Source organism: Vulpes vulpes, chromosome 14 (assembly GCF_048418805.1).
Source record: "Vulpes vulpes isolate BD-2025 chromosome 14, VulVul3, whole genome shotgun sequence".
Taxonomy (NCBI): domain Eukaryota; kingdom Metazoa; phylum Chordata; class Mammalia; order Carnivora; family Canidae; genus Vulpes; species Vulpes vulpes.
In genome coordinates this window covers 24,418,214-24,431,205 of record NC_132793.1, presented here as the reverse complement: position 1 = coordinate 24,431,205, position 12,992 = coordinate 24,418,214, and the positions used below count along the sequence as shown (strand labels likewise).

Sequence of the window (12,992 nt, the reverse complement as noted above, 5' to 3'; positions counted from 1 at the left end):
GCAGCAGCTCTTCTTTTGAAATTAGTGTTTTAAGAAGAAGAGATTCAGTACCAGGGAGGAACTATGGAGTTGGAGCAGTAGGCATTCTGAGGGCAAGTGTGTCAGAGGTTGTGCTGAAGATAGACTTGATCCCGATAGCTATGGTTGGGAGGGCATAAGGGCTGACATGGCAGAGTCAGAGGCTTGGGACAGTTGCTGAAACAGTGGTGTGTAGAAGCCTGGATTCAAGTCCCCTAGCTACTCCCCTTTACTAGGCTGAATGGCCTTAAGTAAGCCACTTACCTTTGCTGATCCTCAGCTTTTCATTATCAGACTGATAATGTCAGGATCAAGGATATAAACTGGTTTTGTTCACTAAAATCCTGTGCAAACATTGTAGTAGAAAGGGGAAGGGGCAATGACCAAGAAGAGGCTGTCATTGACTTAGGATGACACATTCTGTCACCTTGGCATTCAGTACCCAAGGCATCTCTGTGAATAGGCTTTATGGAGTCGAACAGATCTGAGTTCTGGCTTTGCTGTATTAACCAACCAATAACGTAGCCTCTCTGAGTCTTTATTCCCCTATTTAAAATACCTCTGCACAGGGCTGTTGTGAGAATTAAATAAGTTGGGGTGGGGATCCCTGGGTAGCTTAGCGGTTTCACGCCTGCCTTTGGCCCAGGGTGCAATCCTGGGGCCCCGGGATCGAGTCCCGTGTCGGGCTCCCGGCATGGAGCCTGCTTCTCTCTGCCTCTTTCTCTCTATCATGATTAAATAAATAATAATAATAAAAAAACTTAAAAACAAAAGATTAAATAAGTTGGGGTATGTAAAGTCTGACACTGAATAATTAGAGGCTCTTTTTCCCTTGATAGTTCTCTGGGGGTCTCATTTACCCAGAGTTCAGGGCTGGTCATGTCTTAGGATTTTTCTACCTTTAGAAAGCCCTGTCACTTTACCACATGTTCAGGCTTGGCTCTTGGATTCCATCTGAAATGTTTCAACTGGGAAAAATGATTTGTTTTTGCCAAATTTCCTCATTCTTATTAGCTTGGAGAAATATGCCCATCCTTTCGAGCTGTAAATTGCATTTCAAAGCATTTCAAAGCGTGTGTCACTGGTGGGTTTTAATTAGCTTTAGGGGCCCCCTTTTATGCAGCAATTGTTTCTCCAGCAGGTAAAGGTGAAGACACTTGGGAGCTAGTCCCCTAGTTTTCCTCAAAAATATCATATCTGGATTACCCCCTCCCAGCCCCGCACTGTCCCGAGGGCTTGTCTCTCACCAGCCCAAAAGGAAAAATGGAATATAAGAACCCTAGACTTGGAGGATTCATGGGGTTCTTGGCCCTGCTACTCGTGGGCTGGAGCATTGTGGCCAAGTCCATTGTCCTCTGTTCCTGAGAGTGAGGACATATAAACTCCATGTTCACTGAAGTCTCTGCTAATCCGACATTGCAGAAATCTCTGGAAATAAGTCTGGTTCTTTCTCCTCCCCCTTCCTCCCACCAAGAACAGTTCCTCTACCCACCTCTCCTTGGTTCATTGCTAAGCATGGGGCCTCTAGGGGCTGCAGACACCTTGCTCTCAATTACACAGCTAATCTGTGAGGCAGAGCTTGGCCCAGGGGGAAATAGCTTATCAAGTCAAGCAGCTTCTGCTGAATAGGATGTCAATATTTTCTAGGGCTCCTACTCTAAGCCAGGGGGAAACCTGCAAAAACCAAAAATGAATTGTTTGTGGAAGATTGAATTGGGAATGGTTGGTCTATGGGGGGCAGAAGGGGTGTTTGGGTTAGAGATTCTAGTCTTCTGTGGTGCCTGGGACCTCAGCCCCCAGTGGTGTTCACCCTGCCCACCCCCCCAAAGTAGGGCTATGCTCCTGGGATATTATTCTCACTGCTTCCTCCCTCATATCTCTTAATATTCATTGGGTACTTATTGTGTCCCAGGCTTCATCAGGCTTGCCTCTGACATTAGCAGGGCAGAACAAAGAGTACAGATGGAGACTCACATACCATATGTCTAACTATTTGAAGGTTATAAAGTGAAGCTAACAAATTTTTAGGTTCATAACAACCTGGAAGACCATGTCTGAATTTAGAATTCTTGACTCTTTGGGATTCTGTACTTGAACCTAGCAGTTCCAGAAGAGCTAGCCTGGGCACGCTTTTCATTTCCTACCCCTAACTTGATCCCTCACTTTCAGGAGTCTCATAAAATGCATTTAAACACAGAAGCCTTTCCATACTCTACAATAACTATCCTTTTGGGCTTAGGGAGTACACACAGTAGCAGCACAGACTGCCCTTAGGATGAATGTACGGGCCTTGAAAGTGATTGAGGGGCTGATTAGATAGGGAGTATAGGGAGGAGTTGGTGCTGGAGCATGCTTCATGCTTCAGGTGGACATTTCTTCATGGCCCTGCGAATGCCTCACCGAGAATGGCCATAGGCATACATTTCCCCTGGTCGCTTCTCTGTATTAGCCTTTGTGTGATGTGGCTTCTGACTACCTTTTCTGGGCATTGTTCAGAATGTGCTCCAGTCTGACCTTGACCTTCATTTAGGATGGGTCTCACCAATGGCAGTGTTAACAAGAAGTTCAACCAGTCTGGGTAATATTAGATCCTATAAAGAGCTTCACCATTTACAAAGTCCTGTGTGCATTGTCCTAAACCCCAAGTGATGAGAGAAAAGACTGGGTATGGCCAAACTTTGAAGAACTTTACTCACCAGCCAAGGAGTGAATGCTGATTCTGCTGTATCACCAGAGATTGCTCAACAAATGCTTCCTGCTCAGTGGTTTTAGAGGCTCCAGCCAGAGATCTGAGGGAACCCAGCATCTATCATGTCCCTGCCAGGTCAGTGGCAGAGCCTAGTAGTCCTCGACAGGTCTGAACCATCATCCCCCCCCCCCCTTTTTGTCTTGGTCTGCATCCCAGGCCAGTGGTTGGTTCCCTTCAGCCGAAGTAGGTAGCCCCTCCCTGAGCCAAAACTTCATGGCTCTGAGCTGAACCAACCAGGAGAGTTATCTGATGCCCATGGAGAAGCCCCACAAACTTTTTTTAATGTCCATGGATGGCTAAGGAATTAGCTTTTGAATGGCTTGTCATCTAGATAGGGGGATTATCTGAGAGGACTGTGAGGAATGGAGGGCTCAGGGGAACCCATATTCATTGAGCATTTTCTGTTGCTCATGGACAGTATTAAGTGTTTTCATGGGTGTGATATCTTTTGTGTTCCATACTGCTTGACAAATGATTGGATACAAAAGTAAACTGAGTTAACAAAGAGTTTGTCCCTTCTAGGCCCTTTCCAAAGCTTAGCACCAACTCTTTCATCAATAGCAATACCCTCTCAGCACCCCCCCTTTTTTTAACCTAGGATGGTGCACACTTGCCCGCAGTATATCTGTGGAGCTACTGCAAGCCCACCATAGGAGTGGGTTTCTTCCTCTGCAATTACTCTCAGGCCCCAGCTTTTAGTTTCTTTGTGATCAGTGCCACCTGCTGGTCAGAAGATGCCCTTTTCCAGGTTGGAGGGATTGAAGAAGAGTCTCTTACCTGGTGGAACAAAAGATATGCCTTTCCCAGCTTATCCTCCACTCTGCTCTAATTCCCTGAAAAGAAGCTCCCTCCACCCAAAAATATTAGGTTAGTAGGCAAGTGTTTACTATTAACCTAGGCTGATGAGAGTTTTTATACATACTGCTTAGGGTCTTTAGCACCTTCTGTAATAACTCTACGGCAGGGTATTGAAATAGTGTTACAAAAGGGAGTTACAAAAGGGGCTGGGGTAGGAGAGATTTGTACAGCCCCTTGGGGTAAAAGACATTGCCAGAGTGTAGAGAGCAAAGAGTAGATCCATTATGCTCTCTAAGCAAACAGTAAAATTTGAGTCAGTATAAAAATGAGTAATTCTAAAAAATTAATTTATTAAAAACAATTCTTAGGTAAAATATGCTGACTTAACTATTACATTGGCTTTAGCTCTGGGAAAGGAGAGTGATAAAGCTGGGGAAAAAAGGGGGTGTGTAAGGACCAACTGACCTGAGTTTGAGTGCTCATTCCTGTCAAGTTGAAGAACTTATTGGGGTCTGTTTCTGGTAAAATATGAACAATAGTAGTGTTTAGAGGGTCTTGTGATTATTCAATATTGCATGTCATCCCTAGCCGGCAGAGAGTGCTCAGTGAGGCTTGTTTAGCACACCTTTTTAAAAATAGCTGGTACCAGTAAAGAAAGCCAAAAGGCTAGGTTGATGTCTGGATCAGACCCAAGCAATTTTCATAATGTGGTCATTGTTCTAGCTGATACTAGTTGCAGTTCCCACGTGACTTCTTTGCCTTCTTCTACATGGAAAGAACAGAAGAAAAACAGTGGAAGGTCTTCAAATTTAGATCCTGCATGGGGTAACGTTTCAGATAAACATTAAAGAAGGAATGGGGTTAAAATAATTAGACTCAAGCCAACCAGAGTTCAAATTATAACCCTGTTGCTCATTAGCACTGTGGCCTCTGAATGTGCATTTTTTCCCTTGTGAAATGTCCTGGTTCTGCTTATCATATCAGTACCAAATGAGGGAACGTGTATAAAGCACCTGGCCATGAGGTCAGCAGCCCAGCAAGATGTAAAATGGAGAGGCTGGATACTGTGGGGGTGAATGTGTAGCAGGGCACAAAGCAATCCAGTTTAGCCAGGATGTGGGCCATGGATAGCCCTTAAGCCCATCTGGGGGACCCAGCTTCTCTCTCATGGTGGCTCTCTCTCTTCAGGTGGCCACCATGTCCTTGAAGATCCAGACAAGCAATGTAACCAACAAGAATGACCCCAAGTCTATCAACTCTCGGGTCTTCATCGGAAACCTCAACACAGCTGTGGTGAAGAAGTCAGATGTGGAGACCATCTTCTCCAAGTATGGCCGTGTGGCCGGCTGTTCTGTGCACAAAGGCTATGCCTTTGTGCAGTATGCCAACGAGCGTCATGCCCGGGCAGCTGTGCTGGGAGAGAATGGGCGGGTGCTGGCCGGGCAGACTCTGGGTAAGTGTCTCTCCTTGGCCCTGCTTCTAGTATTTTTCTGAGCAGGTTCCAGCCTTCACTTTCTAGCTCCTCCCTAGGCACTTTTCTGTTTCCCTTACTACTACCCACTACCTCTATCTGAAATTATATTTAAGTTATAAATGAAGTAGTTATAAAATCTGCCTGTATGGGAGTATTTTAGGAGCTTCTTAAAAATGCTTCTGTCTTGTCTTTGCTTTCACAGTGACTCTTAGTGACAAGCCTTATAGTTCCAGTTAAAATGCAGATTCCTAAGAGAAAAGGAAGGTTGAACTAGCATAGCCTATTACATTGGGCTACAGATGGCTTAGGTTAGAACTCTTTATGAGAGCCAGGAGGAGGGGCTGGGAGCACAAGGTAAAGCGGTGCCTTTGGCCTTGGTGCTGTGTATATACGATGTGGCCATGTGGCAGTCTACCTTGGAGGGTGTACAGTGCACCTACTTCTGTGTATCTTGTGTTCAAGAAGAGATATCTGTATATGTGATATGCAGATATAGCTAAGCGTGTGGAGAACATGTAGACACATCTTTAGTATGTATATATATGCAAATGTGTGTCAGAATATACTAGTGCATATAAGCAGATATGCATATTTATATACACACATCTGTCATATGCTGAGCATCATTCTAGGTATAAAGATATTTGGTAGGACATTTGCTTGAATGTCCAGTGGCTCATTTGTGTATGGGCAGTTATGTATATGGACGTTGGAGTCAGCTATGTTATTTGATTACTTGGATGCATGAACATGTGTGTGAAGATATGTATTTGCAGTATTTATTTACATGAGTGTACTTGAGAATGCATATATATGTGTGATGCCCATGGCATGTGTGCATGAGTGAGAGGTTTGTGAGCATGCATGCAGGTGTCTGAATGTAAATTTGTAAATAGGTGTATCTCTGTGATGTGCGGGTATGAATCTAATGTGTAAAGACCTCTGTTGGTTGTTTTAGTTAGGAAAGTCCATGTGTACCTCACATAAACACATAGAAATTGCTGCTCACGTGTGTGTGATACGTGTTTGGATACCCTACTGTTCTGCCTGCATCTGACTGTGCCTCCTCCCTCCCTCTACGCAGATATCAACATGGCTGGAGAGCCCAAGCCCAACAGACCCAAGGGGCTAAAGAGAGCAGCATCTGCCATATACAGGTGGGGCGCTCTGTCTTGTCTCTCTCCATCTGGGTGGGATTGGTCCCTCTTTCCACAGAGGGAGTGAACACTGGTTGGTGACAGTGTGGCGAGCCTAGAGTCTGGGGAGGCATTTGGAGATGAGGACCTATGGAGAGCGGGCTGAGTGGCTGTCCCTAAGCCCTGGCCCTCTCCCCTTTGTTTCCCCAGTGGCTACAGCTTTGACTATGATTACTACCGGGACGACTTCTACGACAGGTGAGCAGGAGGAGGGGCGTGCCCAGGCATGAAACAGCCAAGCTGGAAGGGTCCTGAGAGATTGCTGGTGCAGCCCACTCGGTCCTCCCAAGTGTGAACCAGAGCCCAGAGGTGTGGACAGGCATCTGCCCAAGGCTGCTCCACCAATTGGTGGCAGAGCTGGAACTAGGGTCTAGTTCTTCAGGTCCCCAGGTCAGAGTTTCCCCCACTCCACACTGTCTCCCACTCTCTGCCCTTCCTCCTCCTAATCTGAGGGTGGGGCTCAACAGGACTAGGTAGCAAGAAACATTTAAAAATAGCAAATTGAATTAGAGGTTACTAGGCACAGGGAGTTTGAGTCCTCCCACTCCTGCTGTTCAGTCTCCTTACCTTTTGGAGGTGCTCAGCCAGGTGGAAGGGACCTCAGAGCTCACTGTGAGCCTCTTGGCCTTTCATTTATAGCTAAGAGGTCAGCGATCCTTTGGAGGTCTGAATTAGACCTTGGTAGTCTGTGGCCCCCTTCTTCATCAGATTGCAGCCTTGAGCTCTGAACTCCATTCCATGGCACCAGCCACATTCTTGAGTGAAAATCATGATGGGGCTGTTCCAAACTTCTTCTCTCCCTCCTGCTTGGCCTATGGGAAGGAAGAACAGAACCTCTCTGAGCCTTGGTTTTCTTACCACTGAATGGTTTTAGGAGACAGTGTGGTGTAGTGGAATGTTCCCTAGCCTGGGAGTGAGAAGACCTGGGTGCTAATCTCAGCTCTGCCACTGAATGGATCATGTGTCTTTGGGCAGATCCCCTCCCATTCTATGAAATGGGCTTGCACCAAGTGATCCCTCAGGGCTCCTCCAGCTCTGGGGTTCTGTGGTTCAGTGATTCTGACCCAGGCCAGAGCCGCCCCCTCCCCTTAGGGGCAGAAATGCAGGGTCTGGGACTGGATCCATTCCCAGAGACTCTTCATCTCCAGCCATCACCACCCTAGGGCAGGGGCTCTCTGAACAAAGGAGTGCCAAGCCATGGGGCATTGAATTGCCCAGTGTTGGCATGTTTCCTGGCTGTCACCAAAGTGATCCCATAGTGTACCCCTAAGGCTGCTGTTCCCTGCAGAAAGGCAATAATAGCAGATGTGGTATGAAAGACCCTTCCTCAGCCTATGAGCTTCTGCCTAATGAGCAGGAAAAGAAGCCCTCTTGGAGAGGGCTGGGTGTTGAAATTGAGGGCAGCATACAGTTGGAGAGCCCAAGGTTCTGATTGAGCTGCCTAACCTTGATATTCTGCTGGATTTCTTCCTGTCCATCTGTGAAGTGGACTAAGAGGAATGGGGTAATTAAGGGGGCCCAGAATGAGGATGAGGGCTTGGACTCCAGCCTCATGCCTCTGAGGTCATAGGCTCCCGGTTTGACAGTCTTAGTACCCTGGCCTTCTACCTGTCACATCTTTTAACATGTGTGTTTTTAACCAAGTTTCTCATTCTTTGCCTGCACAGCAGCCTTGGGGGCGGGGGAGGGGGGGAGTTGGCACAGAATTTAAGGTAACCGTCCTCATGAAGCAAATAAAAACTGAGGCTCAAAAAACAAAACAAAACAAAAACAAAAAAAAAACAACTGAGGCTCAGGCAGGTTTAGGGATTGTCCATTCCTACATCTTTTTGTTCTGAGTTGGCAATTTGCATTGCTTTAGGGACATTTGCAATCTCTGACCAGAGGTTGGGGTGGCAGTTGACTCAGCAGAAGACAGGTCAGGTAATAGCAGGCCTGGGTATCAGGGGGATCTAGGAAAAGCTCCTTTCTGGGGCTGGTCTGTTGGCTCCTTTTGTGAACCGGGACTATAACCATTACCACTCACCTGCCCTTACCCAACCTGGCTGGTAGGAAAGGTGGATGTAATGAGAGTCTCAGTGGCTTTTAAGGCCTGGAAAGCCTTTCCTCTTTACCCTCAGGTGGCTTGTTAGGTCGGTAGAGGTGTAGAGTGTAGGCTGCCCACCAGCCGCATGTTGGTCTAGAGTCGCAGTGCCCTCTGGTGGCCACAGGCCATGCTCCAGCCTCTGGCCCATTTGCCCCTACAGGCTCTTCGACTATAGGGGCCGCCTGTCACCTGTGCCAGTGCCCAGGGCGGTCCCTGTGAAGCGACCACGGGTCACAGTCCCCTTGGTCCGGCGCGTCAAAACCACCATACCTGTCAAGCTCTTTGCCCGCTCCACAGCCATTACTGCCGGCTCAGCCAAGATCAAGTGTGAGTGACTAGAACTTCTTCATAGATCATTTTTATTTTTCTCATTAGCAAAATAATAGAATCACATATTTTTACATTGGAAAATAGATGAAGGAACAAATCTCCCACAGTCGCGCAGCTCTGCCACAACCAAGTGAGTATTTTTATGCATTTCTAAGAGGAAAAGGCTGACATTTGATGAGGAGGGGCTTGGGTTGGACACAGAAATGTCCAGTGCTGTCCCATGGAACCCAGTAGGGACAAGGTGTCCTTTTTTCTCTAGTAAGGGCAAATTTGCCCAGGCCCACTACTCCATGTTCACTCTGGTGTACACATGCTGCAGTCAGGCACCCAGGAAATCTGATGATAAAACACATTTATGTACCTGAAATCTAGGCATCATCCTATCTATAACACTAGGAAAAACAAAACACATATGCTTGCTCAAGTGCATATCACACCTGCATTCTTACCATCTCTAGTCCCTTTCAGGAGTTGAGATCAAAGGGGGGAAGTCCCCAAGTTCAGAAAGGTGGGCTGGTTACTATGCACGTGGCCTCAGAAGTCTTGGAGTGAAGGCCATGGCCAGCTCCAACCTTTTTCTCTGCCAAAGAACCACAGATGAGACAGTTCCTACCACTGGCCTGCCTTCTGAGTTGGCAGAAGGGGGCTAGGGTCTTATGTTAGTGTCAAGTTCCCAGTCCCTGGGTGACAGCCCTATGCTCCTTTCGCTCCCAGTAAAGAGCAGTGAGCTGCAGACCATCAAGACAGAGCTGACACAGATCAAGTCCAACATCGACGCTCTACTGGGCCGCTTGGAGCAGATTGCCGAGGAGCAGAAGGCTAACCCAGGTCAGCTTCCAAGGGTCCTTGCCTAGCTCAGTGACCATGGGTACAGGACAGAGCATGGGGCAAGGACAGTGCACAGGGTATAGATTGTCCATGGATCCACCATGGTGAGGCTTACCTTCTGCTATTACCCTGGGCAGCTGCCCTAGGCTGAGTTTTATTCCCTTCTTCCTACCCCTTTTCCCCCAAGATGGCAAGAAGAAGGGCGACAGCAGCAGTGGCAGTGGTGGGGGCAGTAGTGGTGGCAGCAGCCGGCCACCTGCCCCCCAGGAGGACACAGCTTCTGAAGCAGGCACACCCCAGGGAGAAGCACAGGCTCGAGACGACGGCGATGAGGAGGGGCTGCTGACGCACAGTGAGGAAGAGCTGGTGAGGGCACAGCTGGGGAGGGGCTTGCAGGAGGGCAGCAGTGGTAGGGGGAACAAGCTGGACAGTGGCCCTGTGAGTCTCTTCCTCCCTCTTTCTCTTGAGATTCTAGCCCTGTGAGGAAGAGCAGGGGCATGTCTGCTTCAGCTGCCAGTCAGAATTCCCACTAAAGTAAACCTCTCTTTAGTCCAGAGCCCATTCTAGATTCACTTTCTACATAATCTGGAGGAGGGAAGAGTCAAGTGGCTCAAGGGAGCACACATAGTCTGTAAAGTTCCGGGGGGCCAGGACTGGAATTGCCTGGGAAAGCCACAGGAAGTTTGGCTGTCCACTCTACCTGAGGCTTTTCTAAAAGCCATTACTGCTTAAGTAGGAAACAGGTTCTCTTGAGGGAGGCCTGGAAGGATCTCTCTGGTATTGGAACCAGGAGGCTGTTGGCAGGAGCGTGTAAGTAGGAAGGTAGACCAGACTCAGTATGTGAGATAACTGTTGTGTGCTTACTATGCATTACCTAATGGGCACCTAATGAGCACTAGGCCTTGTAGTTTTTAACTTAATGTAACCATAACAACAGCCTTGCACTGTGCAAATATTATTCTTCCCACCTTTTTACTCAGTGAGGAAACTGAGGCTCAGAGGAGTAGAGTAACTTGTTTGGAGCTTTATAACTAATAGAGGCTGAGCCAGAATTAGAGCCAAGACTTCTTTACCAGATCTGGAACTTTTTCCTTTTCATTGATAACTGGGTTTTGGCACTAAAACATAAGGGCTCATGGCCACCATAGTTAAGAGGTCCTCCTCATGCCCCCAGCTCATCTCTCCTTTTTTGATCCAATTACTCTCTTAGGCATAGTAGTCTTCTAACAAAGGCTTAGATGCCCCAAAGATGGGGAGCTGGTCTGAGGGCCCCCCAAAAAAGAGAAGGGACCAGTCAAGGACGTTCTAGGTATAGCGGGGGACATGTTTCTACACAGAGGGTCTTTCTTTTCAGGATCCCAAGCCAGCTATATGGAAACTGTTCCCATAATCATTCCCCTTGGCTGTCTATCCCTCTTTTGGAGTATGGTCTCCAGATGTGCTCAGGGCCTCAGGGACAACACAGAGTTGGTAGTGAATGATATATGATCTCTTGTTGCCTCCTCCCTATCAGGAGCACAGCCAGGACACAGACGCGGAGGATGGGGCCTTGCAGTAAGCAGGTACGGGGGTCCTGGTGGTCAGCGGGTGAAGTGAAATGGCAGGCATGCCGTGAAGCAGACCTGGCATGGGTCATACTATGCCCAACAAGGAAGGCCCCTCTATCCTAAGCCATTCTCCCACGTTTCTTTGTAGTAAAAGCAGGAGTCATGGATGGGCTAGCCGGGCCAGCCCTGCAGGGGTTCCCTTGGCGCACTCTGAGCCGTGTTGCCCATCTCCTCCACCCTTGAGGAGCTGTGAGTCTGATGGAAGAAGATACAGACCATCAGCATGAACCTGATGATGGGCTGGAGAACTGGGTAGTCAAAGAGGGGTGTGATGGAAGAGTTGATAGTATGTAGCTAAGTCTGTTCAGGATTGAGGAAGAGGCATACAAGGGAACCGCTTAGCAAAGCACAGGGCTCTGGTGGTCCTCAGTCTGTGGGAGATGGCCAGGAGCCTCCTGTGGCCATAGCCCCCATTCTGCATGGTAAGAGAATTCCTTGCCTGCTGTTCATCATTAGAGGGTGATGGTTGTGCTGGGCTTAGGGGCTGGGACATGATCCAGCCAGAAGAAATGCCCTCTGTGCCAGAAACTATCCCAGCCCTGCAAAGTTGTGATTATGCTAGCATCATGGAGGTGGGAACAAAGGCACCAAAGTGGGGCGGGGCGGGGGGGGGTAGCATCCCCCTGGTAGTATCCCACCAGTCCCAACGTGGTGATTGGTGGAGCCTAAATTTGAGTCCAGTGTTATGTGGACTCAAAGCCTACTCCCTGGCTGGTGTTCACCACCCTGCTCTGCCCCTTTCCTTGGGGGACTCTGTTCAGGGTAAGACAGGCGTGGGTAGAGGAAGGCCTCAAAACAGCACAGCTACATATGACACCTCCATGCTATGAGCTGCTCCACCAGCAAGATTGTCCCAGTTTCGGAAATTCTGTATCTGCAGTCTGTCCTCTGGGAGCTTCCTGGTTGGTTTTACCAGGGAGGCTAAGTTTTACCTCATGAAGCCAGTTCACAGATGATGTGCAGGGCTCAGGTGAAGAAATGGAGACTCAGGGAGAGAGAGACTGACCCAAGGTTGCATGGCCAGAAAATTAGAAGGCCAGAGCCAGAGTGTAGGTATATCTCTGTCTGCAGATAGCAAACACCATTCCCTTTTGTCTTCCCAACCCCAATTATCAAGAGTACCAGGGGCTCTTCCTCCCAGCCTCAGTCTCTCCTTTGTCTCTCTCTTTCTCAGCCTGACAGGAGCGATGGCCACCGGCAGGAGAAGGGCGTGCACTGTACCAGGCCTAAAGCTGGGCACCCAACCCTGGAGACCACCCCCGGCAGGTCCCAGGAGAGCTGGCAGCAGGCACCTCCTCCCCCACACATCCCAGCCAGTGCCACATCCTCTGCAGGTGGAGTTATCAGCCTCCCGTCCCCACACGCCCTCCCTGTTGGCACTGCCCAGGCCAGAGGGCAGAACACAGAGGTTTCCCCACACTCTACCTCCCCTCCCAGAACACTCCCAGGCTTGGAGTTTTTCTATAGGTTTGGAGTTGGGAGGGTACCCGGACAATAAAGAGATTGGATCCCAACTTGCTCTGAGATGGGATGGTTTGTGTTTTCTCAAAGTACCTGGGCCCTCCTGCCTAGCCAGAGTCTGGTCTAGTCGGTTTCACCCTATTTTTCTTTTTTTTTCTTTTTTTTAAGATTTTATTTATTTATTCATGAGAGATACACAGAGAGAGGCAAAGACACAGGCAGAGGGAGAAGCAGGCTCCATGCAGGGAGCCCGACATGGGACTCGATCCCGGGTCTCCAGGATCACACCCTGGGCTGCAGGTGGCGCTAAACCGCTGCGCCACCAGGGCTGCCCTCACCCTATTCTTTTTCCTCCCTCACTCCTGTCTAGGGAGCAGCTGTCCATGGTGAGTTTTACTGGTCTATCTGGGCCTTAGTTTCCACAACTAAAATGGGGATAAAAATG

At 48.6% G+C, this 12,992-nt stretch overlaps 1 protein-coding gene across 3 annotated transcripts in view; it reads left to right on the top strand.

Annotated features, from left to right (window-relative positions):
• Positions 1 to 12,600, top strand: part of RALY (RALY heterogeneous nuclear ribonucleoprotein) — an 85,057-nt gene extending 72,457 nt beyond the window's left edge. Inside the window, exons 2-9 of one of the 3 annotated variants that reach the window (XM_026009873.2) lie at positions 4,754 to 5,018; positions 6,124 to 6,196; positions 6,386 to 6,433; positions 8,482 to 8,648; positions 9,366 to 9,479; positions 9,667 to 9,845; positions 10,993 to 11,041; positions 12,261 to 12,600. In XM_026009873.2, coding sequence (XP_025865658.1) covers positions 4,763 to 5,018; positions 6,124 to 6,196; positions 6,386 to 6,433; positions 8,482 to 8,648; positions 9,366 to 9,479; positions 9,667 to 9,845; positions 10,993 to 11,037 — 882 coding nt within the window. In that variant the 5' untranslated portion in view covers positions 4,754 to 4,762 and the 3' untranslated portion in view covers positions 11,038 to 11,041; positions 12,261 to 12,600. The remainder of the gene's footprint in view (positions 1 to 4,753; positions 5,019 to 6,123; positions 6,197 to 6,385; positions 6,434 to 8,481; positions 8,649 to 9,365; positions 9,480 to 9,666; positions 9,846 to 10,992; positions 11,042 to 12,260) is intronic. The other 2 variants (XM_072736088.1, XM_072736089.1) reach the window with 2 other exon arrangements.
• The last annotated feature ends 392 nt before the right edge of the window (positions 12,601 to 12,992 follow it).